Consider the following 24,503-nt stretch of genomic DNA (forward strand, 5'->3'; position numbering starts at 1 on the left):
TTTGAAGAATCCTGGATGTGACGTCAGAGACATGCGACCACTACGATGTCATCAAAAGATTCCAGTTGTTGGTTAGGGGTGCGATAAACAGCGGTGCGATAAACAATAGCACAGTTTCCACATTAGTCTAGTAAATGTTTTGGATCCATTCTGACTTATCCCTATAGCAGAGACAAACAGTCGTGATTTCGGTGTAAATTACGTGACGTAAATCTGAGCTGTTTGCGGTAGTCTATCAGAAGAATCAACCTATCAAGCCTCAAATCACATAAGACGGCTCGCTAACCCAAGTATAAAGCATTATGATGATTCTGTTATCATGAATATTCCTAGCAACTCCAAGGCTAAGTAGCAAATATTGTGGTTTGACAGTTATCTCTAATTGCATCTCCGATCTGTTCGACATAACTAAGCTATCGGTATAATGTCTGCCCAGAAAGATTGTGAGTTTCTTGTAAAAAGGGCTAGAGAACTTGTCTCCGATGACCCATGTGCAGCCAAGGCTTGGCTCATAACGGCGAGAACGCTTTACCCCACTGACTTCAAAATACAGGTAACTACAACCAAGTACCACTCGTGGCTAACGCTAACTGACAAATTTACCTGTATTGTTAAACATTTTAATTGGCTACAAATTGAGTTTGGGGGGACCGTTTTGACGGCTGTTTGAGCTTTGACGCTGATTTGTTTTTCAGTATGAAATGTACACTATCGAGCGGAATGCGGAGAAGACTGCTTCAGCAGGCAGACTGCTGTATGACATGTTAGTGAAAGCTGGCTATAACCCAGTCTCCTATGAGCCCCATTTCTATACCTTTATATGTTTATACATATTTCAAAAATAAGTCTGTCTCACTGTCCATCTTCTCAAATGTTTCTCAGGTTTATCAACTTTCCTGACCAGCCCATTGTCTGGCGTGAGATTGGTGTCATCACTGCAGCTTTAAGGAGCGATTGTCAGGACAAACATGCACAGTTCCTACGAGGTGAACACTGCAACCTTGTGTTGTGTCAGAGTGTTTCAGACCTGACACGCCTACACTCCTGGTGCGTTGGCAAACAAACAAGGACCTTTTAAGGCCTTATTTCATGGCGTGCGTGTTTGTGTGTGTCTTGTAGGTCTGTTCGAAACCCTCCCAGGCCACGTGCAGTGTGACATGCTCCTGAAGGCCACAGAGCAGTGTTTAAACACCCTGGAAAAGGCAGAGATGCTGCTGCTACTGCTGAAGCGCTTTCCAGACTCTGTGGTCCAGCACGGGGTACACAACCACTTCCCACCCATTTAAACACAGTGCCACGATCTGTGTGTATAATGTCTCCCCCCTGCTCACATTAGACCTCTACATCCACACACATAACTCAAAAGTGGACCGTAAACATTCTGATCCATACCCAGGTCAACCTGGGAGAGTCCTTACTGGAGGCGGAGACCTCGGAGAACCTGGAGACACCGGTCAACTGCTTCCGGAAGCTGTTCGGTCAGTCCCAATCCTAAAAATACAACCGACGCCCCAATCATATGATCGGGCCGCCCTCCTGGAGCTCAGTCCAAATCAAACGATGCGCGGATCTGTGTCCTGACTGTGGGGCCTCCCTTCCTGTCCCCAGTGTGTGACGTCCTCCCTTTGATCCTGAACAACGTGGACATGCGCCTGCCAGCCAGTCTGCTGCAGAAGTACATGCTGAAGGCGTCTGAGTTCTACATCAGCTACGTCACCAGAGGGCCCGCAGCCGAGGGGTCGACCCAGGGTAAAACCCTACCAGGTAGCCGATCAGACAGCCGGTGATACCGACCAGAAATGGAAAGAATTTTCTAGTCACAGTTCATATAAGAAAATCAGTTTGAAATAGATGTGTGGGGGCCTTACCTGTGGATTTCTTGTGGAAGAAAGGAGTGTTTGGTTTGTTTAGAAAATTTGGATCTGTCGTTCCAGCTGATGAAACATGGGGTCAACATCGTCACACGTTCATATCCTGGTTAGGTGTTACGTCCTCTTCTTGAGGTCGATCCGCCATCTGGACCCTATCTTCTGGGATGTGATGTGTCACATTTGAGACCCCCGTCTCAAACTTCCCATCATGTTTCGAGTCGCGTCATGTGCACCATTTGCTATGACAATGAGAACCGTCCTGAAGACTTTACGAGTCCTTATTCTTCATTCACTGATGACTTGTTTCTACCCACCCATCGAGATACCCATTCTACTGTAAATACAATAACTCTCTCCCTCCTCCACCCCACCCTCCCCCAGGTTCCCAAGAGGGCGGGGTTCTGAAGTCCCCCGGGGTGTCTCGCGGCCCCCAGCGCTGCGTGATCGAGGGGCTGTCGGAGAAGTCGTCCATGGTGTCTGAGCCCTGGGAGAGGCTGCTGGACATCCTGTCTGTAGTGGGGGCGCGCTGCGACTGGCAGGGGGACAAGCCGGGCCAGAGGTTAGCACCTCCGCTGGGCCTCCTGTGTGTCAGTATGGAAATGTCTGCGTGTGCTTGCGAATTGAGACCTAACTGTACGTGAAGACAAGGAACAACACACAATGATGGTAGTACAGTGATTGAAAGACTGTGTTTGTTCGTGTGTGTGTGTGTGTGTGTGTTCAGGGGCTACGTGGAGCTGCTGCAGCGTGTGAAGGAGCTGTGTCGCTACCTGTCCAGTCTGGAGGGGGAGACCAGGGCCCGCTGCTGCAGTCAGGCGGTCGTCTGCTCTGCCCTGGTCCTCTTTCGCAGCGCATACCTCTACGTGTCGGCTGTGCAGCCCGCTCTCTTCCCAGGTCTGTGTGTGGGTGTTCAGATGTCAGTGTGCGCGGATACACATGACTCATTTGGGCCCGAACATTCCCAAATACGACTTCTTCTTTTGGCGTTGCACCGTAATGTCTTTCTGTGGAGAAACGGGTCAATATCCAAAATTCGCGCGTGAATGAAAGTCTTCTTTGTCGGTGTCTTGCAGGTGTGAATGCTCTGAGCTCTGGTCCCTGGATCCTCCTGGAGGACCTGAGTTCTGTGTACAGCGACGTGGAGTCGGAGAAAGGGGCCAACAAGCACAGCCACAAGAAACGCAAGCTGGCTGACGGCCGTGAGAAGACCATGGTGAGGGGGGGGGGGGGGGGGGGCTGAGAGAGTAAGAATTGGTAAATTAGTGTTCATAGGAACCTCTTTGTTGGGAAGAGTACGTCCCCCATCAGACAGGGTGCTCTGACACTGTGACACAGACACAGGAAAAAAAAAAGAAGAAGAGAAGCTTGTGTTTGTTGTTGTTGGGCAACAACCTTATCACTTATTCTGAGCCTAACCATTACGCTCTATAGTTAGCAGCTAGTAACCTTACCTAGTAAATAAACATCCGCATAAAAAATAGAGCGTGAGAGGCTGTCGGAGGTTTTCTACTCGAGGCTCTCGGCGCTGCTGCTAAAACATTAAGCGCTCAGCAAGCGCAAAAGCAGCAAGCAAACGGCGTCAAGCTTCTTATTGAAAACGATGACCAAAAAGCCGCCCCGGGCTGCTACAAAGCGCTCTTGTCTGAACGGGGAGAGAGAAGTGTGTTGGCCGCGTGTCTTTAAACGTGCGTGCGTGTTGCCCCAGAGCTCCGACGACGAGGAAGGCTTGGGAAAGGGGCGGGGCCGCCTCGTCGCGGTCAACAAGACGGAGATGCCGGGGTGGGCGGAGACTCTGGAGAGCTTCCACATGGCGAGGGAGAGCTGGGACCTCGTCCACTCCAACGACAGTTTGGAGACAGGTACTCCTACCCCCCACCCCACCTCACCTGCTCACAGTGTACTATAAATGCCCCCCCCCCCACACACACACACACACACACACACACACACACACACACACACACACACACACACACACACACACACACACACACACCCTCCCCGTGAGGAGACAGAAAATGGTCCTATAACTGCTGTGATGTCCCTTTTGATGTGACAGAGGACACTTCCTTATGTCGTGTGCTCTCTCTTGGTGAAACTCTCCTCCCAGAATTCAACAAGATCTGTTCTTCCTGGAAGACGGACAGCTGGCTGTGGTTCCGGATCTTCCTCACAGATATGATCATGTACCAGGTCAGCTATATAACACCAGGAGCTGGGTGTCTGAAACCTGACACTGGGAATGCCTTTTATTGTATTGTGATGTGTGTGTGTGTGAGTGTGAGTTTGCTTGTGTGTTTATATCACAATGTGTGTGTGTGTGTGTATCCTGATGTGTGTACAGCAGGTGTGTGTGTGTGTATCCTGATGTGTGTACAGTAGGTATGTGTGTGTGTATCCTGATGTGTGTACAGTAGGTATGTGTGTGTGTATCCTGATGGGTGTACAGCAGGTGTGTGTGTGTGTATCCTGATGTGTGTACAGTAGGTATGTGTGTGTGTATCCTGATGTGTGTACAGTAGGTATGTGTGTGTGTGTATCCTGATGGGTGTACAGTAGGTATGTGTGTGTGTATCCTGATGGGTGTACAGCAGGTGTGTGTGTGTGTGTATCCTGATGTGTGTACAGTAGGTATGTGTGTGTGTATCCTGATGTGTGTACAGTAGGTATGTGTGTGTGTATCCTGATGGGTGTACAGCAGGTGTGTGTGTGTGTATCCTGATGTGTGTACAGTAGGTATGTGTGTGTGTATCCTGATGGGTGTATAGCAGGTGTGTGTGTGTGTATCCTGATGTGTGTACATCAAGTGTGTGTGTGTATCCTGATGTGCGTACAGCAAGTGTGTGCGTGTATCCTGATGTGTGTACAGTAGGTATGTGTGTGTGTATCCTGATGTGTGTACAGTAGGTATGTGTGTGTGTATCCTGATGTGGGTTGTGGTGTGACCTCCAGGGCCAGTACCGTAAGGCCCTGTCCAGCCTGCAGCAGATGTCCGTGTTCCAGCCTCCTCAGGCTGGCCAGAGTCCCGCAGCCCAGGGCAGTCTGGAGCAGCACAGAGTCCTCATCCAACAGGCCTCCTGCCACTACGCACTGGGAGAGCACAGGGTGGGCACACACACAGACCGAGACACACACACACACACACACACTTTCTCTTGCACTCACTCACACACACACATAGAAATAGACACATATACACACACACACACACAGACAGACATAGACAGACACACCACACCACACACACACGTACCTAGCGCTCCAGAGGAAACAGACAGACACTAACTCCTATTTGTGTTTCTGGTTTTAAATGTGTTTGTTTGTTAGTTGGCTTGTGAGAAGCTGCTTGATGTCATCAATGGGCTAGTTCCCCAGAACCAGGATCCAGCAAAGAGCCCTGAAGACACGGGCAAGACCAAGAGCAAGCCCAGGAAAGGTGAGCTCTCTGGGCACAGCTAGCTCAGGATCGGGGGGCAACTCGGCAATGGGACTCGGTTCATGGAACCCGCTTGACATACTTATATGAATACAAATGTTAATTGTGCACTCTTCACACATGAGATCATGATTAAAGTAAACAATGGTTTCTATGTTTTTTATTCTGTGTGGTTTGTGTTGCCAGGCAACGACCTGAGGTTGCTGCCCTGTACAAACAAAGCCATCTTGCCATTCTGTCTGCAACTGATGCTGGCTTGTTTCAAGGTAAAACGCTTCAATTCAGTTTCAAGTCATTAAAGTGGAATTGAAATAATGTTTTACATTTTTTATCACATCTTGTGAGCTAATTTCCGATCCTCCCCTGTTGTCTGGTTTTGTCCAATCAGCTCCGTGCCTTCACAGACAACCGAGATGACCTGGCCCTGGGTCATGTGGTGGTGCTGCTGCAACATGATTGGCCGCAGGGGGAGGCCCTCTTCCTGAAGGCAGTGGAGAAGATCTGCCAGCAAGGTGGCCTGCAGTATGAGAACTTCTTCAACTACGTCACCAGTATCCTCTCTGATATGACTCGCCCATCTTGTCTGTTCCCTCTCGCTCTCTCACTTTCTCTCCCTTCCTCTTATCTCACTGTTGCTCTCCCATGATTCTGGTCTCTCTCCTCTCCCTTCCTAGTTTGTTTCCTTTAACCCCTTGCTCCCCACAGACATCGACATGCTGGAGGAGTTTGCCTACCTGCGCACTCCAGAAGGGGGGAGGATCCAGCTCGAGCTCTTGCCCAATCAGGGAATGCTCATCAAGTAAGCCCCTCCCCCCTGATCTACGTTTAGCGTTTTCTAACTTGGGCTTAATCTTTATTGAACCATGTTCTAAAGCGACATGGCACGTGCTAGTGGGGGAGACAGCGGTTGTTCTTCCCGTGTTCTGCGTTTGTGAAATGTGTTGGAAACGGGTGGAACACAGCTCGAGGCGGCAGAATTGCGGTCCGACAGAAAGCAATACACCGCGGTGTGTATGTTCACGCTCGAAGAAACGATTTGACGCAGTTTGGGCTCGTGGATGCAGCCCTCCCCTCTCTCACTGTCTCTCTCTCTCGGAGAGTTGTTGAACGCTGCTTGTTGGTTTGCTGTTCCCAGGAACCCCAGTCCTGCCCTGGGGGTGGACTTAAACACCCTGCTGCTACCTGGGGTGCAGGCCGTTGACAGGTACCCCCAGTCCCCCTCCCCCCTCCCCTCCCGCCTCCCCAACAGCCTCTCCCCCCTTTTCACACCCATCACCCCTCCGCATCCCCCCCATCCCCAGGCTCGTCCTCCCTCACCCCACCGCCATTTTGATTTCGGCCCGTCGTTTCTGTTCCTCCATCGAGTCAGCGGTTCTTTAGGTTTCTCCACGATGTTTCTTTTTGAACCATCGCATCCGTTTCTGTTGTTTTTTGTGGTGTGACAGTCCGTTTGGTTCTGTTGTCATTCCATTCGTGGGCGCCTGCATTTTTCCGTTGTGTTTTTGATGTCGTTCTCCCTGCCGTGGACAGAGGTGGTGTCGCAGACTTCTCATCCCATCTCCAAACTGGCAGAAGTGTGAATGTCGAACATTTTTGTTTAGTCATTTTCCTCATTAGTTGCAGCTCTATTACTGTGCCTCCAGATAGTCATGAAAAATCGGTCTGACAACTTTTGAATGAGCTAAGCCATTGTTTGGGTCGCTTTACTTGACCTTGCTTTAGCGATGGACTTTGCCACAGGCGACCCCAGGGTCGACTGGGTCCTTCTTCATGTGTGTCTCTCTCTCTGGCCCTCAGGCACCACACGGTGACACGGGGCATCACCAAGGGAGTGAAGGAGGACTTCCGTCTGGCCATGGAGAGGCAGGTGTCGCGCTGCGGCGAGAACCTCTACACCGTGCTCCACCGCTTCTGCATCAACGAGAAGATCATCATCATCCAGTCGCTGCCCTGACCCCGCCTCTGACCCCTGAACATCCCAGGTTGACCTTTGGGATCGTTGGCATTTGTCATTGCAGCCGGTGGATGTCGCGTCTACAGAGGTTACCCCCCCCCCCCCCCCCCCCCGACATGGTTGGACGATGTCTTTCCACAGAACTATCCTTACTTGGCATCAGACGTCACCGCTGAAACTTGGAAGTGATCTTAGTGGCCTCTGGGACTGTGACCAAACACGCATACACACAACGATGGCAATAGGATGGAGTCGTTTCTATCTTTATCTTCTTTGCCTTAAGATTTGACATGTGCTAGAGGGTTACAGGATTAAATCCAGAGTGTACAGGATTAAACAGGGTTTTGGTAGCTCACATACATGTTGTCTATTGGAGGCCTTGTACCATGCTTGTCTAAGGATTTTGTGTTGCTGGTAACCTCTGAGTTCTATATTTTAATATCTGGTATGTATGAATGTTGAGGTAAAAAAAGAAAAGAAGAAACACTGTAGTCATGTGATTGCTCAATGTTTTTATTGTTTTCTTTTGTACAAAAATGAGTTTGTTTTGTTACAGTATGATTGTTTTCATTAAAGCTCTTGCTGACTGGTTTGGATCAGAGTTATCTGCTGATTATAATAGCATTTTATTAACCAGATCGGATGTAGGTTTTGATATTTATTGTTGATAATGTTGACTTATTTTGGTCAAATTTAATTTCATTTCTGTTTGTTTAGTTACACACACATCCCCGCCCACAGCCTGTTCCTGTTCTTCTCCCCCGTAGCATTTGTACTATCATCCTCCTTCCCTCCCCTCTCTCTTCCTCCCTCTTCTCAAAGATGAGCCATGGTCTAATTGTTAGTAAGTTCTTACAGTAGTGTAACAATTTCTTAAACTCAATCTATCAAAGACAAAATAAATGGCTATTGACTTTCAAAGATGGGCTTCGGTCCCCCCCATGACTTCCCCTAATAAATGGTGAACAGGACGAGGTGGTTATCCAGTACAAATACATCAAGGACAATTGTGTATGACAAACTAAGCTGAACCTAATGTGAAAGCAACCCTAAACAAAAGTCCTCAGCAGGCTTAATAGTAGACAAATCACTTTTGAAAATGTTTTGAGTCCTTGTATTGAGTCTGTATTGAGTCCTTAACTTTGTCTTGAAATGCTGGGTCGGGGAACCTAAACCTGACAAATGCCAAGGAGAAATGTTAGGAGGAGCCCTAGAATCACTTGCTGGGATCTGAGAGAGCTCGGTCCTGTCTATCAGAAGAGGGTCTTTAGGGAAGCTCAGGATATTCTCCAGGACCCTCTGTATTCAGAGTTTTCCCTCCTTCCCTCTGGGCAAGGAGGGAACTTTTCTTTGTTGGAAGTATAACCGGAGGGTGTGTGGACTAGAACTGATTAACTGCGATATTGTTTTTATAGTGCTGAAACTGTAAGGTCCTTTTAGCAGTATGTGGATTTAACCTTAATGTTCTTAGTTTTTTAACTGTTGGCTGCAAAATGAATGGCCCCAGTGGGGAGAATAAAGATTTCTCCACTCACGACTGATGAGTGGAGAAATCACGACTAGTCCATGTCTCTGACTGGTGCGTTGGGCAGGTCTGCCTGCAGGGCAGCTCTCAGGTTGGCCCAGAACAGTCTGTGCTTGGCCCTGTCCTGGGGCCACTCCAGGAAGGTGTGCTTGGCCATCATGGCCTTCAGCTGGTGGTACTTGGAGGGGATCATGTACCGAGGCAGGGGCTGCAGCAGCACCAGGATCACACTGCGGGTCGCGCAGGTCAGGCCCTGGTGGCCGGCGAAGTACAGCTCGTAGTGGCACCACTCGCTGCGCACAAAGTGGGGCGACAGGACGAAGACGCAGCGCCTGCTCCTCTCGATGCAGCGGAGGATGTTCTCCACGATCGTCTTCCCCGGGACAAAGTCCCTCTCGTGGTGGCAGATGTGGAGGGCGCTGCCGGAGCCCTCCAGGTTGGGCAGGAGTTGACCCTTGACCCATTCGGCATCGTGCTGACTGTAGGACACAAAGGCGTGGAAAAGCACCCCTTCCAGGTCCTCGGGTCGGATCTGCTCGGTTCGAGCACGATGCTTGGCCCGGCTCCACTGCCAGATCATGCCCAGGTACCACGGAACGTCAAAGCGGCGGCACAGTGTCAACACGCCAACGATCAGAGCCACAGCTGGACACAAGATGGCCGCCGCCAAGAGACCAACGCTACAGGAGATGTCGGGGAGCCAGAACTCCTCCAGGGTCTTGTCCTTCAAAGTTCTGGGGTAGCTGCAGTAGTAGCCCAAAGGCCAGTGGAGAAGCTTGATCGCTTGATCTTCGCTTGCTACCTGTTCAGCACCCAGCTGCTTGAAACTCCTCACAGCACAGGTGCAGATGAAGGGGTTTCTGCTGACATCTAGTTTCTCCAGCCAAGGGCATTCCTTTAGCAGTCTCACAGTTGGTGCGTGAATAATGTTTTTCCTCAGAAGCAGTACCTTTAAGTTTGGAAATCCACCACACACTGGTAGGTCCCGCAACAGGTTGGCACTCAGGTCCAGGGTAGATAGGGACTTGAGTTTCAACATGACACTTGGGACTGTGGATATTTGATTATTTTGGAGGTTCAGTGTAACGATACCTTTGGGCAAGCAGCCGAACACGTCTTGACTCAGCCTGTTGGAGGATAGGTCCAGTTTGATGATATTCTGGGGCCAGAAACACTCTTTATTCTCTTCCCGACTGTTATAACGCAACGAGTTAAGACTCAGGTCCAGTTGACGCAGGGAACTCATGTACTGCAAACGTTTGCTTAAAACCTGCAGGCTCTTGAGGTTGTTTCCACTCATAACCAAGGTGACCACTTGGTCAAGATTTCGACACTCCACCGTCTCCTGGCTGACCACGCTCGAGAAGACTGTGTCTGACAGGGCACAATTTGAGAAGTCCAGCTGGTGGATTCTGCTGGGTGCCTTTGGGCAGGTCATGTGAATGAAGGATGACTCCCCAATGTCCAGGTTCTCCACTGGCATGTTAATGAGAAAGTTGTAGAGGGCCTCCTGGGAAAATAGAAAGCTGGCGACCTTTGCCCGCGATAGGCTAAACGATTGGGTGTTGGATGTGCGGCTCACCAGAGTTTCGTTATGCGGCGGAATGCTGATCATGATATCCGTGACGGTCAAGTGGGCAATTGGAGAATGGAACACAGCGTTGATGGTGTCTGTCACCTGCCCCCAGCTGGTCTTAACGTCGGTCAAGTAAAGATGGGTGGTGGTCACCGCACCTTGTTCTTTTAGAAGTTCTGGCAGATACGTATAGTTTCCCTTCAAACCTGTCAGGTCCACCTTCGTGAACATCAGTAGAGCATCCACTGACAACACCTTGTCAGTACCAGGGTTGGTTGTCATGTTAATTCGAATTTTATGCAGCCGGACATTCTTCAGGCTCCCTTTTTCGTAGGTTGTGTATCTGTGCAGTTGAAGGGTCAGACATGTCAGAGTCAAATTGGCTATGTTAGCAAAGTCCTCCACTCTGATTTCATCTGCTCCAAGACTGAGGTACATCAGGTTCTTCAGGGAACTAAACTCCTTCCCCAGAGCCATGGTGACGAACTTGTTGAAGGCCAGGTCCAGGTCCTGGAGGTTTGGGGTATGCTGCAGGTATCTCTGATCCGACAGGTTCTGCAGCCTGTTATGTGAGAGATCCAAACCTTCGAGCAGTGGAGTCGGATGAAACGTCTCAGGGTGGATCCCATGCAGGACGTTCCAGGATAGGTTGAGGAAGATCAGATGAGTTGTGTTCTGGAAGTCGTCGCGGTGGAGAGTGTGTATGTGGTTGCAGGAGAGGTCCAGGACTCCTGTGGAGGGAGGGAGGCCTGGGGGCACTGAGGAGAGGTTCTTGGAGGAGAGGTCTATGATGATGGAGGAGCAGGGTGGAACTCCAACAATCATAGCCACTGTCCAGAGGGTGGCAGTCATAGCTCTCATGTCTGAAGAGGAGAAAGGCGGCGTAGATACAAATATGAAACTTTGTTGTACATGTACACTCACTAAATATATTGTACTTATATTTATATAGTAAAGATGGTAATGTTGACATCAAAAAGTGAATGTACACTGTATGGTCTATAGAGTAAATCAATGTTTTGGTACCCTAGTTTCAGGGTCTAAAGAAAATGTGTCACGTAAAATATCAGAAAATAGCTTATCTCATCTTTTCAACACAGTACAACTTGTATTGGAAGACATCTATACTTTCATTCTGCGTTATAAACAATGTCAAGTCATCATGTACTGAAAATGTATTCAATAATAAATGCACAATCGTTGTAAAATACTAATATCTTACCTGTCTTTCACTTATGCAGGCTCATGAAGCAAGGGAGATGATCAGTTATAGCTTAGTGTCTCATTACCACTGATGAGAAATCTTGTCACAAAAAGGAAACAGAACAACGAACTGAAACCAGGCCAAAAAAATTTATTGACTGCTTCTGCTTTTCCCTGACACACACACAACACCCCATTTTTCCTCTTTTAGACGGACAATATTTCTTCATTTTGTACATATCATAACATATCTGGGGTTATGTTAGATATACATAATATGTCATTGTTGATGTCTGAGGATGGAAATCACTGCGTAGAGCTATTAACGTCTCGATCATTAGAATCTGTATTCATGTTAATGAGGATGACGAGGAGTAGGAGAAAGAGGAAGGGCAATGTTTGACGTGTGGGTTATGCCATTAACCGATGCCCTACTTTCAATGAACACATTTTTTCTTTCTTTCATGTAGACAGTCACTAACATCAAGTATTGTTACCATGAACCCTTTGTTGGCTTTCCACATGATGAACCTTGTTAGCTTTCCTTCTGAAAAATTCTGAGCACCTTGATGAGTCCCTGTTGTGTGGTGCCATGGAAACAGGATGAGGTGATATGATGTTGTATCACAGTATATTGGTCAGACCCAGGAAGGAAGTGGATGACTGTGTCTGGGATGATTGGATTTAATCTAAGAACATTCTGGAGCACATCTGATTTCACCCCAGATAACGAGGATGTTTACTTGAAACGGCATGACCTTGTATAAAAAGGACAAATTAAAAAACTAGAGAACAAGAATGTTGATATGTATTCATTTCCCAAATTGATTCATATGCTGAGGGACAAGTCCCCTTGGTCAAATATCATTCATCATCCTCCTCACCAACACTGGTTAACCTCGATCTGTGTCTGTTTCTTGGTGTGACTTACAGCAAAACAGATCGAATAAACCGCAGTGTCTGTGTTGTCACTTGTCGTCTATGATCAAATCTACCACAACAGTCGATTTGGCTGCCGCCAAAGGCCAGGCTTAAGACCGTTTTGTAATGAAATCATAGAACGTGGCCCCATTTCTCCTTGCTGTCATGTTGTCTCCATGGCAGTCATGTGATCCTTTTGATCACATTTAGGAGATTGGATTGATCTTGATTGATATTTCGTGTGTTCTATTGAATGTACCTCACATGCTATGGCCTGATATCTTTTTTCTATTTTATGGGCAACTCTACAAATACACCTTTCATCATGGTAATTCAACAGAACATTCTGGAAGGGACATTTAAAAAAATATTTTAATAAAAATATTTGGAGAAAATGTAGCAAAGGAAAAAACGGGGGGGGGGGGGGGGGGGTACTTGAACAGCTAAAGGCAGGGAGAAAAATAGAAACTGTGCCACCTCCCCATCTCAGTTGTTTAAGTGCAGATCAGAGTTCAAGCTAACTATTGACAAAGACTCTTCTTTTCTCCAATCAAGAGTCCACTTAGAGGTGTTGGTGCGTGGTGCGTGACGGAGGGTGTGAGTCAGTGTGTGTGTGTGTGTGTAAAAATGTGTGTGCCAGAGGACGAGAGGTGGAGCCAGGGAGCCAGGGAGAGATAGGGACTCCGACCGAGTTAGCCAGTCACATTGATCCTGCGGCTCTTCTCGGTGAGCCTCCTCTGTCCTCCTCTCATTTGTATCAATCCCCAAATCTTGTTGCGTTTCTGCCATGGGTCTCTTCTTCACTCCCTACCCCACCCCTCATCCCCCAAAGGCACTGATCAGCCCTTTTCTTCCTCTGGATGTCTTAAACCTGTAGATGTGGACCAGTCTTTCCATCCGGCAGCAACATGAGGATTTGTCCTTCTTTCCACCCCTCCTTCCCCGGTCTCTCCCTCCTACTGACGGCGTGTGTGTGGGTTGGGGTCGCTGGTGTCCTGGGGGAGGGCAGGAGACAGTGGCTGCATGCTCCCGGCCCGGACATCACTAACCAGAGCCAAGAGTTCCTCCATGGGACCTTCCCTCCGGGCTTCCTCTGGGGCGCTGGCACCTCCGCTCACCAGACGGAGGGGGCCTGGGACCGGGACGGGAAAGGCGCCTCTGTCTGGGACCACTTCACACATTCTGGAACCTTCCGGGGTGGCCAAGGCGGTGCCGATGCTGCCGTTATGGACACGGCTGACGTGTCCAGCGACAGCTACGTTCGCTGGCAGGAGGATGTGCGGGCGCTTTCGTACCTGGGCGTGCGGTCGTACTCCTTCTCCCTGTCCTGGCCCAGGCTCTTCCCGGACGGAGACGCCTCGGCTCAGCCTCACTCAGGCGCAGTGAAGCACTACAGCAGGCTCATCGACCAGCTGCGGGAGAGGGGAGTGGAACCGGTGGTCACCCTCCACCACTGGGACTTGCCTCAGGCCCTGCAGGAGCGCTACGGAGGCTGGAGGAACCACTCCCTAGTGGGGCTGTTTGACAGCTACGCCGCCTTCTGCTTCCGGACGTACGGAGCTCGAGTCAGATACTGGATCACCATGCACAACCCCTACCTGGTGGCAGTCCAGGGGTATGGGACAGGGGAGCACGCTCCTGGGGAGAAGGGGGACCCCTCCGTACCCTTCATGGTGGCTCACAACCTCATCAGGGTGAGTGTTGCAGTGTCAGAAAGTCAGCGTGGGTTTGGTTTTCGTGGGGTGCAGGGTTGGCCAAATTTCATCTCACCAGCCTAAGCAATAATAGTACTAGTTTCTTAAAATAACAATGTAACATGATTTGTTGTTGTGCATTAGTTTCAAAACAGATGCAATGTTTTGTACATATATATATAAAAGTACTGACACTCGGTGGTCTGCCTGACATTGAACTTCGGACGTTGATCAGCTGACATTAGTCAATGAGTCTTTGTGTCTCTCAAGACACACTCGAATATATGCTGATATATTGAATGAAATTGGCTTTAAATGTTGACATGAGTTGCTCTAAAAAAGGTTCGATTATTCCTATTTATTTATTTACTATCGCACACATCCTCTTGCGAGATTTTGTATTGATGTCCAATTAGACTGTGTAAAATAGATCTGTTAAAAGCTTTGGGTCAAAGCTCTGGTACAATAAGAGTTTTACTGCTACCTTTTCTATCAACAGTAAACATGACACTTGAGGAGACTAAGTGGGGGGGTTCAAAGTCCATGGCATCAGCACTTTTGAAATTGTGGGGCCACAGTTGACAGGATGTAGAGTACAGATAGCAGGATGTGGAGATAATATGTGTGACGTAAAAACTCCACCTACAGTACAGAACATGCTGTTTGCATTCCGGTCCAATGTGTGCACTAGGACTAGATGTGTCTATGTTGTGAGACAGTGTGAGAGAGTGTGTTTTGGTTGTTCAGAGATGATTCTCTTATATTGACGTCTCGGGCCATGTGAATGATTATAAATCCAAGGCAACACTTTACATTAAGGTTACATTTACTACCAGGTATCTACATAACAATACTTACTGTAGAAACATTGTAGGTACATGGGAATTGCTCGGCAATTAAATGGTACTAAGTGTAATTGGTAGACAGTAGGTCATATCAAAAGTATAAGAAGGCATTGTATTGTGGAGAGGCGAAAGTAAATGTTTTAAAGGGGCCAAAACGAGATCAATGTTAAACACCCAATCTCCTCCATATCAAGTTTCACCTAAATTGTAATGAAGTGAAACTTCATAGCAGTTTCTATGTAACCAGTGTTGTTACCACAGGTATTACGTTGTAGTTACATGGTAGTTATTGTAACCTTAATAGAAACCTTTAATGTCTCAAACCACATAAAGATGTAATTAGATCCCTTTGAAGTTGATTATTTACAAGTGGTTCTTTATTTTCCAGGCTCATGCCAAAGCATGGCACACGTACAACACCCACTTCCGCCCAACTCAGCAAGGTCAGGTGTCCATTGTCTTGGGCTCCCATTGGATGGTTCCCCGACAAGACCCATCCAGGTTAGCCAATGTCGATATTTGTCAGCAATCCATGGAAGCGGTGCTGGGCTGGTTCGCCGGTCCCATCTTTGGGGATGGCGACTACCCGACAACCTTAAGAGCCAGGCAGCGGGGCCTCCTGCCAGTGTTCACCCCAGAGGAGAGACTCTGGGTGCGCGGAACAGCTGACTTCTTTGCCTTGTCGTTCGGGCCTAACAACCTCCGTCTGGACCGAAGCCTGGGACAGTACAGGCAGACAGTGTCCCTGGACTTGAGAGGCTTGCTGGGATGGATAAAGAGGGAGTACGGGGGGCAGCTGAAGGTTCTGCTGGCCGAGGTGGGCTGGTTCTCCAAGGGGTCCGCAGGGAGGGAGGACACGGAGGCTATCTATGTGATGAAAACCTTCATCAACAAAGTTCTGAAAGGTGAGGTTTAGTTTGCGATGTGAGTGTATCTGTCTGTGTGTTTGAATGGCACAGCGTGTCAGAAATAGGTTTTATTTTGCCGGTTTGTTCTCATGCTCTTCATTTCTGTCCTTCCAGCCATCGTGTTGGATGGTGTCCAGGTGTTTGGCTTCACGGCCTGGTCTCTGCTCGACGGTTTTGAGTGGACCTCTGGGTACAGCATTAGGCGGGGCCTGTTCTATGTCGACTTCAGCCATCCTAACAGAACCAGGCTCCCCAAAACCACCGCCCAGTTCTACAAGCAAGTCATCAATGACAATGGTTTCCCCGGTGACGAGACCCCCCAGGAGGTCAAAGGTCGTTTTCCTTGCGACTTCCACTGGGGTGTGGCCGACTCCAGCCTGCAGGTGAGGGGAACAAGATTGAAAGGGAGAGGAGAGGAGGAGAGAGGAGGACAGAAGGAGATGAAAGGAGAGTGAGAGAGGAGGCTGGTAGAGATACAATATATAGAGAGCTTTTTCAAAAACCACGATTCTTTCTAAAACTATAAAAAATCGAATAAATGTAAATATACTCGACCTTTCTAAAAGAATCTAATAAATACATCCTTTTTCTTCCAGGTCCATTTACATCCCGTCTCCCCTCAGTTCACCGACCCTCATCTGTACAGCTGGAACCTGACAGGGGATGGCTCCCTGCGTCCGGTGAGAGGGGTGAAGCTCCTAACCCGGGAGCCCCAGTGTTCTGACTACCTGGCCATCCGGGGGCACCTCCGCCTGTTCCAGAGCACCGCTGCCTCCCACTACCACTTCGCCCTCAACTGGTCCCTGATCCTGCCCCGGGGAGACCTGGCCAGCCTGGACACACAGGCCCTCAGGTGGACACTCATGAACCTCACAGGAGGACTATGGGAGAGGGAGGGACAGCCAGAAGGAGATAAAGTGACAGACAGACAAGCACATCCTTGTTCAATTTGGAATGTTTTGATATGTATTTCAGGTACTACCGGTGTGTCCTAACTGAGCTCCATAAACAAGGCCGGGAGGCCATGATCACCCTCTACTACCCCACTCAGAGAGCCCCTAATCTGGGCTTGCCCGGGAAGCTGCATGCCTCAGGGGGCTGGCTGAACCAGAGCACCGTAGAGGCCTTCCAGGAGTATGCCGCCCTCTGCTACCGGGAGCTGGGGCCCTGGGTCCACTACTGGATCACCATCAACGAACCAAACCGACTGGTGGATGTTTACCTCAGTGGAGAGGAGCAACACCTGGCTGCCCACAACCTCCTCCTGGCTCATGCTAAGGCCTGGAGGCTGTATGAGAAGGAGCACTCCAGCCAGCAGGGGGCACTGGTATCCTTGGCTCTTCACGCGGACTGGGCCGAGCCCGCCAACCCCTTCCTGGAGTCCCACATCTCTTCCACCCAGCGCTTCCTGTTGTTTGAGCTCGGCCGCTTCTTAGACCCGCTGCTGGGGGGAGCTAGAGAGGGGGCGAGGAGGGGGGAGGGGGGAGAAGGTGCGTACCCAGAGGAGATGCGGGCGTACCTGGAGGAGAGGGCTCAGCTGCTGGGGGTCTCGGCTTCCCCGCTGCCTCGCTTCACCCCGCAGGAGAGGGAGGAGCTACGAGGCGCCATGGGCTTCATCGCCCTGAACCATTTCACCACACGCCTCATCTCTCCACGCCCCCTCCCCGCTCCCCAGAGTCCCAACCCGCAGGACCCCCTGGGCCCAAACCATGACTGCCTGCTCCAGACCGACCCCACCTGGCCCTCCTCCAGGCCTGGTTCCCTGGGCCAGGCCCTGGTCCCCTGGGGCCTGAGGAGGGTGCTTGGCTGGGTGAGTCAGAGGTATGGAAGGGCCCTGCCTGTCATCATCACTGCCTGTGGGATAGATGACCAGGCGCCAGTTAATGACATCGTCAGGCAACACTACTACAAGTGGTACCTACAGGAAGCCCTCAAAGGTGAGGCTTGCTAGAACTCTTCTTACTGTGTTCCTCACCACCAAACCACTATCTATCACTTCACTTTCAATTGCACTGCACTTGACCAGTCAACCAGAGACAGTGGTCTGTGGTTGACCACTGTCGACCGCGGTGATGACCCAATCAAGCTTCTGTGCAAAGCTTCCTTTCTCTTTGATGTGCTCATAACAACCTTAATCAGTCTGTCTTTGTTTTTTTAAGTGTATGTGCGTGCGTGTTTGAGTGTGTGTGAGTGTCTGGGAGGTCAAAGCAGGCTGCTTAGGTGACATTTCCCAACTCGGTCTTATCTCTGTCCTGACTGATGTTCTTGTTTTTTATGAGGAACCTTTGAGATCATGACTGTTCAAACGTGTAAAAACATTTTAGGCCTTCATGCATACTAGGGGTAAAAAGCTTTTAGCTCTCTAGTTGTTTTCATCTGAACCAATGTTTAAACATGCAACAACTGATTTGGTTTTGTCAACAAGATTGAATATTTCCCAACATTTTGTGAAAGATTGAAAGATTTGGGGATGTGAAGCTTAGCAAACAGCGTGGTATTCCAGAACAACACTTTAGAACAGATAAATGTAAACTATAAGAAACACACTGCAGCCTACGCAAGCCTGCGCATTAACCCGCGCCTGCCTGTCCCTGTTCATTGGTCTACTTCCTCTTCCCTCCAGCTCGTCAGCTGGATGGCGTCAACCTCGGCGGTTTTTACATGTGGAAGCTGCAGGATCGCCACAACGCCAAGTTCGGCCTCTTCTCCTCCCCTCAGCACCGGTCCAGACCTAAGGGCTCCGTCGTCGTCTACCGCGAAGTCATCGCGAACGCCACGGCGGCCTGCCTCGTGGGCGAAGCGCGGGCGACCTGCGACGTCTGCGCTCGGCTCTCGGAGAACAAGCCGCTGCTGTTCTTCGGTACCTGCCTGCTGCTCTCCGCCGCCATGCTGGCCACGGTCACGGTGGCCGCCGTCCGGAGGAGGAGGACGGCGAGGGCGGGAGGGGGGAGGGTCGGGGGAAGGAGGGCTGGGGTGCCTGTGTGCCCCACGCCCCGCCGGATGACGTGTCAGCCGTGGGAGAAAAGGGGTTTGCAGCACATGGCAGACAGGATCCGAGTTGTCCGACACTAGAGTGGAGGTGGCACCTTTACCAGATCTTAACTTTTAAGGTCTGGTGAAGGTGGCTGACCTTGGGCCACAACAGTAAAACAGGCCAGGGTCAAAGGTTGTCTGACCTCGTTCCACTCCATTACCACTGGGACATAGCAGAAAACATGTTGCTTCATGATAGAGCTGAATGTGTGCAGATTTATCTGCACATATTACTTTTTATATGCTCTTTTTGAACAGTGCAATCTTGGCTACTGTATGGATCTTGAAAAAGAGACCACCAGGTAGAATCCTCCTATTTCAGCTTCGACAGTGAGAGGACCTCTGAATGAGATAAGGTTTGCCCATGACTATTATGACTTGATTAAGGACGTGATGCTCTGCTTGTCAACATCCACGATGGCTGCTTTTGTAATATACTGTAATATGATGATCGTGTAACTGTACTGTGAAATGCGGAAAAGAAATACGTCAGTAAGGATAGAAACGGCATATATGCTTCTGGAACAGTACATTTAATGGCTAAATATGGTGGTGTCTTGATTGTGTGATGTTGTTTGGGATGTGTTATTGAGGAAATTAAATAAACTACAAAAGACTATGACACCCCCTAGTGTGATTGTGGTGCTATAGCACTGGTCCAGGCATTGGAGCCTTGGGATTCATTATAATGAGTTACACCGTGGAAGATTATGCAACCAAGCCAATACATCTATGGTCAAGCTTTTCAGATCTTCTTACCAGCACAATAAGCTATCTCCCTGTAGTGGTGGAACCAGATATGGAGGATGACTTCTCTGAAATCGAATGAAGTCTGTTTTAACATTAAACTCTTGGTTCTACTTAACTTTCTGAATGTCTAAATAGTATAAATTATAAATACATAGGTCACTGAAGCTTGAACATTTAACACTCATAATATAAACTTGTTTATTTAAGCTTTTAGTATTGCATTCAAAGTGAATCAGTGTTACTGACAACAAAGTGCATTTTCGTTGCTGAACATTTACTGTGACCAACGCATATCAACACGAAGAGTAACACCCCAGTTTCAGCCTCAGCTTCTATTGTTTTAAAACACTCTGGGCCAAACTACAACCAAGAAGTGCAAAATATTTATTTAGCAAAGAATAGTCTAAATATAGAACAGGATTGACATGTTCATCCTTGAGTGAGTATTAATCATTTGATTTTTACTCCAAAATTTTTTTTGGGGTGTTTATTTACTCTTTAAGCACGCCTCTTTATGGTCTTACAGTCACTTTCCTTAAAGGTCAGAAGACAGTTAAGGACAAAGTTTGACGAATAGGAATAATATTAGGGGAACACACACACACACACACTTTTATATTTACTGGCCAGTTTCTCCACTCCCCTCTGGCTTGCTCTTGTCTCTGCTCTTGTCCCGGGGCATGCGGCCCATGTTGTAGAACTCTGAGTTGGGCCTCATGTCCGTCAGGTGGGCCAGGCGGTTAGACATGGCGAAGAAGGCGGCAATGGCAGCAATGTCCCAAGCATCCTCACGATCAAAGCCCACTTCCTCAAGAGACAGGAAGTGCTGGTCGGTGATTGTATCGCTGCGACACACTGCCATGGCAAAGTCCAACATGGCGCGGTCCCTAGGGGAAAGATCTGCATTCTCATAGTTCACTATCACCTGTGTGTGTGTGTGTGTGTGTGTGTGAAAGTGAGTGAGTGAGAAAGAGAGAAAGAAAATGACACAAAAAGAAAGACATGGCACATTAAATATAGAATTGACCTATTGATCTAGAGAAAGACAAAAATGACGACTCACCTGGTCTGATAGTGTGGGTTTCTTGGAGTAGATGCGGTGCAATGCACTGTGGGATACGACGCAGTAGAGACACTGGTTGTGGATGCTGGTGGCGACCACAATGAGCTCCCGGTCTGCCTTCGTCAGTTGTCCTGAAAAAAGACCGGAGAGATACTCATCAACAGGACACAGACACACACAAACACACACAGACACCCACACACCTACCTGTCTCCTTGTTCATCAGCTCATTGTAGTAAGTGAAGAATGCCCTGAACTCTGCTGGTCGGTGTGCCAGGACTTTAAAAACATTAGGCAAAAATCCCCCCTTTCAAGAAGTAGAACAACAAACACGTGAGTCTATTAACATATTCACTACTAACTTCATGAACTCTTAGTTGGCCCAGAGGTCTCTGGTTACAGACGGTCTGTGTGAAGCACATACTGTGTAGGTGCTTCCCACCTTGGTCTCCACTTCCTCCATCAGCTCCACGATGTCGAATGGCAGGTCCTTCTTGTATGGCACCGGGTATCTGCTGATGTGCTCGGGAGGAGGTGCATCACTGGAGAACGGTCTTTGGGTCGCAGTAACAGCGGCCACGGCCGCTCTCTGTCGAAAGAGGCTGAGAGATGGCTGCAAAGAACGAGAAGTTTAACAGGTACATTCGTAAACACAAGAACATAGAAAGCTTAGCACTACCTCATGCAAGGAGGTCAAGTGACACGAAAGGATTGTAGCACTTGCTAATATACATCCCTTCAAACTAAGTCAGTTGTCTTAGTACTCACATGTACCGACAGGTTAGTTATAGGCCTACTAAATAGTCGTAGAACTCTGCCACTCGCCATGACTTGATCTGTGTGTCGACTGTGAAGACTCGCGTTGTTGATTCCAGATTCTGGCTCTGAGGAGGAGCTAGTGGCTTAAACCGCCCAACCGTATTCTGGAACGGGAGTCACTCCTACCACTTGCACCTCCTCCTTCATGCACCCTCCCTCCTGGCCAATGGAGGGCGCGCTCACCGCCTGTACCGGAAACTACGTCATCGATCTGTTTACACTTTTCTGTGTCGCAGACGCACAACGAAGCGAGTTGGTACGAGACACATTTCTGGCACTTTGAAAAGGTTTTTAGCAATAGGCCTAGTTCACATTTAGTTGAATCGCAATGGGTGGCCATGGGGTTATGGCAAACGAGGAGTCTCTGGATTACTCTGTGCACGAAGCTTGGAATGAGGCCACCAATGTCTACCTGCTTGTAATTCTAGTTAGCTTCGCGTTGCTAATGTATGCAAGAAAGTAAGGCACTGTTTCTCCGAATATCTACCCAGCTCTTAACGTAACCAGCTAACAGTATGAAAGGATGGCCAATTGTATAAATGTTTTGAATGACGTTTTGGCTGCTTCACTTGAATTGATAGCTCTACATTTTCTACATTTTCCTTTTGTTCATTATGTTTAAATGTTCACTGTATGCACCTGCCAACCAAAGTAAATTCCTTGTTTGTGACCACTTACTTGGCGATTAAAGTCAATTCTGATTCTGATACTAACATGCTAACATGCTGCATTGAATGGAACTGTCTAAATAAAAGTCGCATTTAACCCTTGTGTTATCTTCGGGTCATTCTGACCCATCAGTCATTGTGACCCACCGTCGTATTGCGACAAATTTACCTCATACAAAAACAAAGTGAAGCATTTTCTTTTAACTGTCGGGCTGTCCCACATTGGAATGGTTAAAAGAAAATTATTTGTATTTGTTTTTGTATTGGGTAAAATTGGGTAAACACAACGATGGTTCGTTATGAACCTTTGGGTCATGTGACCCGAAGGCAGCACGAGGGTTAAATATGGTATATGCTATGGACATTACAATGCCATTCATACCATGCTTTAGAAATAGTTATATACTGTTATGGTATAGACTCCATTATGCATCACGTGTTCCTGAGCGTCTGTAGTTTGAACCTTCTCAGTCCGACTTCAGAAAACATCTCTCTATCGTTGCCCTTCTAGGAACAAGAGGAAGATAATGCGGATCTTCGCCCTGCCGCCCGCCGCGGGGACAACGACAGAGCCGAACTTCTACGACAACCTGAAGAAAGTTAGACTACGACAGCAGCTGGAAATGTACTCTCTCTGTGTGTATGACTACTGGACTTTTAGTGTGTTCCAAGTTGTATTACGAAGGTTGAAAGCCCAGCACTGTACCGCTTTTTCATCGTATCCTAAATGTATTTGATCTAAACTCTTCTGTTTTTGTTTTCCAGCCCGTAAGTTTGACCAACACCAGCAAAGCCAGAGTGACAGTGTTCAGCTCTCCATGGAATGACACAGCAGGAAGACACATTCTGCATGACAGCACCGTATTTTCCACACTCTCCCTGTTCCCCTATTCAAAGTGAGGCAACTGCATCTCACATATCCTCCCCACAGACTTATATGAACGTGGGTCGGTCTAAGCAGTAAGCAGGATGGAGTTTCTGCCTTATTTTGGTAGATGGACATTCTTTTGAAGAAAAAACTATGTTGGTCTCTATCTTCTTTTGTGTCAATCATAGTCACACTCATTATGGAGCCATGGATGTGTGGCCTATTGAGGGAAGGGAAAGGGAGTGTATGGCCTTTGGTAGCAATACTTTGAGTTGGTTGTATTAATTCAAAGTCTGCAGTGTATCTGAATGAAGAATTAAACATTTTGATGTTGGGTATATTTTGTTACACATTACTCTTTTTAAAATTCAAAATGTACTGCTAGATGTGGTCGTTTATAGTACTTAAATACTTATTTGTTCTTGAAATAGATATTTGTTGCCACCTAGTGGATTTTAGTATGACATGCTTTCATTTGATGACTAGAATAACCAATGGTAGTTTCAAATCTGAGAATAAAATCTGTAGTAAAATCTTTTTCTGTAGCATTTATGTCCAGTTGTTACCCTTCTCCAACCCTTGCTAACCAAACTTTTAATGTTCTTAATTGTAATGTTATGTGGCAACCCAAGAGAGACAAGTGCAAAATACAACCAGACAACATAAGGCACCTCTGCTCCATCTAAACGTGTCTCTTCATGGAAGTTGTGCAGGGAGAAAAAATCGAACAAATCATCGTGTCCAGCATTTTCAATCATTGTCTGGTGCGTCTAGTCCTCAGATTGCTTGTTGGGTCAATGGTTGGACGATCTTGAAGGCGATATTGTTGCTAGGGGTGTGTCCCTGTGGAGCTGTCCTTGTCAGGTGCTGATGCACCTAGGCCTTTGTTGCCCCCAGAGCTGTCCATGGTTCTGATATGCCCTTAGTAGTTCACTGCTAGCCTCAGGGGCTGTCACAGTTAATAACTCTAAATGTTATCCTCCTCATGAAAACAAGTGAACGGGTGGAAAGTATTTTGCTTCATTTTACACTGACACCCACCCTCCCCTTCTCCTTTCCTTGGAGTATTTTGCAATTATTCATTTCCCGCCATCTAATTTTACAGTTCTCAGAGCAGATAGTTTGATACTCCTGTGTGTGGGTGTGCGTTTCTGGATTTTTGTGGGATAGGGTAGGGGGGTTGGGAGCCGTGATTGAGGAAGGTGACATTTTACATCAGGGGCCTAGCAGAAAACGTCAGCCTCTAATCCATCAAAGAAATAAATAAAACATTAGTCAACGGAAAGCCGTGGCCCAGAAACACAACAAAAAAGAGGCCAAACAAATGCGAGTGGAAGTCCTTCGGAGGTAGCGTAATGGAAAAATGATT

The 24,503-nt window shown here is 48.2% G+C and overlaps 5 protein-coding genes across 6 annotated transcripts; 3 read left to right on the forward strand and 2 right to left on the reverse strand.

Annotated features, from left to right (window-relative positions):
• Positions 1-9: 9 nt before the first annotated feature.
• ints10 (integrator complex subunit 10) lies at positions 10-7,852 on the forward strand. Its single transcript, XM_062476618.1, has 17 exons — positions 10-553; positions 696-763; positions 883-986; positions 1,120-1,259; positions 1,397-1,478; positions 1,609-1,764; positions 2,253-2,430; positions 2,596-2,765; positions 2,945-3,084; positions 3,577-3,730; positions 3,982-4,064; positions 4,824-4,976; positions 5,199-5,307; positions 5,494-5,573; positions 5,696-5,858; positions 6,013-6,106; positions 7,105-7,852. The coding sequence occupies exons 1-17, from the start codon at positions 425-427 to the stop codon at positions 7,259-7,261; spliced, it is 2,160 nt and encodes a 719-aa protein (XP_062332602.1). The 5' UTR covers positions 10-424; the 3' UTR covers positions 7,262-7,852.
• On the reverse strand, positions 7,759-11,223 carry tlr1 (toll-like receptor 1). The gene has a single exon (XM_062476617.1). The coding sequence runs from the start codon at positions 11,221-11,223 to the stop codon at positions 8,821-8,823; it is 2,403 nt and encodes an 800-aa protein (XP_062332601.1). The 3' UTR covers positions 7,759-8,820.
• A 1,981-nt stretch (positions 11,224-13,204) lies between these two features.
• Positions 13,205-19,608, forward strand: klb (klotho beta). The gene is made up of 6 exons (XM_062476608.1): positions 13,205-14,180; positions 15,414-15,930; positions 16,048-16,316; positions 16,530-16,786; positions 16,909-17,870; positions 18,557-19,608. The coding sequence occupies exons 1-6, from the start codon at positions 13,395-13,397 to the stop codon at positions 19,003-19,005; spliced, it is 3,240 nt and encodes a 1,079-aa protein (XP_062332592.1). The 5' UTR covers positions 13,205-13,394; the 3' UTR covers positions 19,006-19,608.
• A 477-nt stretch (positions 19,609-20,085) lies between these two features.
• si:ch211-175m2.5 (uncharacterized protein LOC568697 homolog) lies at positions 20,086-21,751 on the reverse strand. Its single transcript, XM_062476640.1, has 5 exons — positions 21,548-21,751; positions 21,222-21,392; positions 20,987-21,086; positions 20,780-20,910; positions 20,086-20,641 (listed from the first exon to the last, which is right to left on the reverse strand). The coding sequence occupies exons 1-5, from the start codon at positions 21,605-21,607 to the stop codon at positions 20,336-20,338; spliced, it is 768 nt and encodes a 255-aa protein (XP_062332624.1). The 5' UTR covers positions 21,608-21,751; the 3' UTR covers positions 20,086-20,335.
• A 54-nt stretch (positions 21,752-21,805) lies between these two features.
• smim19 (small integral membrane protein 19) lies at positions 21,806-24,106 on the forward strand. 2 transcript variants are annotated; one of them, XM_062476645.1, is made up of 3 exons: positions 21,806-22,057; positions 22,778-22,891; positions 23,032-24,106. In XM_062476645.1, the coding sequence occupies exons 1-3, from the start codon at positions 21,927-21,929 to the stop codon at positions 23,036-23,038; spliced, it is 252 nt and encodes an 83-aa protein (XP_062332629.1). In that variant the 5' UTR covers positions 21,806-21,926; the 3' UTR covers positions 23,039-24,106. The 2 variants fall into 2 exon arrangements, with proteins under 2 accessions (XP_062332629.1, XP_062332628.1); XM_062476644.1 differs by having other exon boundaries at positions 21,807-22,057; positions 22,778-22,902.
• The last annotated feature ends 397 nt before the right edge of the window (positions 24,107-24,503 follow it).

Source organism: Osmerus eperlanus, chromosome 13, assembly GCF_963692335.1.
Source record: "Osmerus eperlanus chromosome 13, fOsmEpe2.1, whole genome shotgun sequence".
In the NCBI taxonomy this organism is placed as follows: Eukaryota; Metazoa; Chordata; class Actinopteri; order Osmeriformes; family Osmeridae; genus Osmerus; species Osmerus eperlanus.

Coding starts and splice junctions, on each gene's coding strand:
- smim19 (XM_062476644.1), top strand. CDS start 21,927: ATGGGTGGCCATGGGGTTATGGCAAACGAGGAGTCTCTGGATTACTCT. Junction 22,058..22,777: donor TTGCTAATGTATGCAAGAAA/GTAAGGCACTGT, acceptor TTGCCCTTCTAG/GAACAAGAGGAAGATAATGC. Junction 22,903..23,031: donor GCTGGAAATGTACTCTCTCT/GTGTGTATGACT, acceptor TTTGTTTTCCAG/CCCGTAAGTTTGACCAACAC.
- klb (XM_062476608.1), top strand. CDS start 13,395: ATGAGGATTTGTCCTTCTTTCCACCCCTCCTTCCCCGGTCTCTCCCTC. Junction 16,317..16,529: donor TGGCCGACTCCAGCCTGCAG/GTGAGGGGAACA, acceptor TTTTTCTTCCAG/GTCCATTTACATCCCGTCTC. Junction 17,871..18,556: donor CCTACAGGAAGCCCTCAAAG/GTGAGGCTTGCT, acceptor TCTTCCCTCCAG/CTCGTCAGCTGGATGGCGTC.
- ints10 (XM_062476618.1), top strand. CDS start 425: ATGTCTGCCCAGAAAGATTGTGAGTTTCTTGTAAAAAGGGCTAGAGAA. Junction 2,431..2,595: donor GGGGACAAGCCGGGCCAGAG/GTTAGCACCTCC, acceptor GTGTGTGTTCAG/GGGCTACGTGGAGCTGCTGC. Junction 5,859..6,012: donor CTTCTTCAACTACGTCACCA/GTATCCTCTCTG, acceptor TGCTCCCCACAG/ACATCGACATGCTGGAGGAG.
- si:ch211-175m2.5 (XM_062476640.1), bottom strand. CDS start 21,607: ATGGCGAGTGGCAGAGTTCTACGACTATTTAGTAGGCCTATAACTAAC. Junction 21,087..21,221: donor TGGAGGAAGTGGAGACCAAG/GTGGGAAGCACC, acceptor ACTTCTTGAAAG/GGGGGATTTTTGCCTAATGT. Junction 20,911..20,986: donor GCTGATGAACAAGGAGACAG/GTAGGTGTGTGG, acceptor GTCTTTTTTCAG/GACAACTGACGAAGGCAGAC.
- tlr1 (XM_062476617.1), bottom strand. CDS start 11,223: ATGAGAGCTATGACTGCCACCCTCTGGACAGTGGCTATGATTGTTGGA.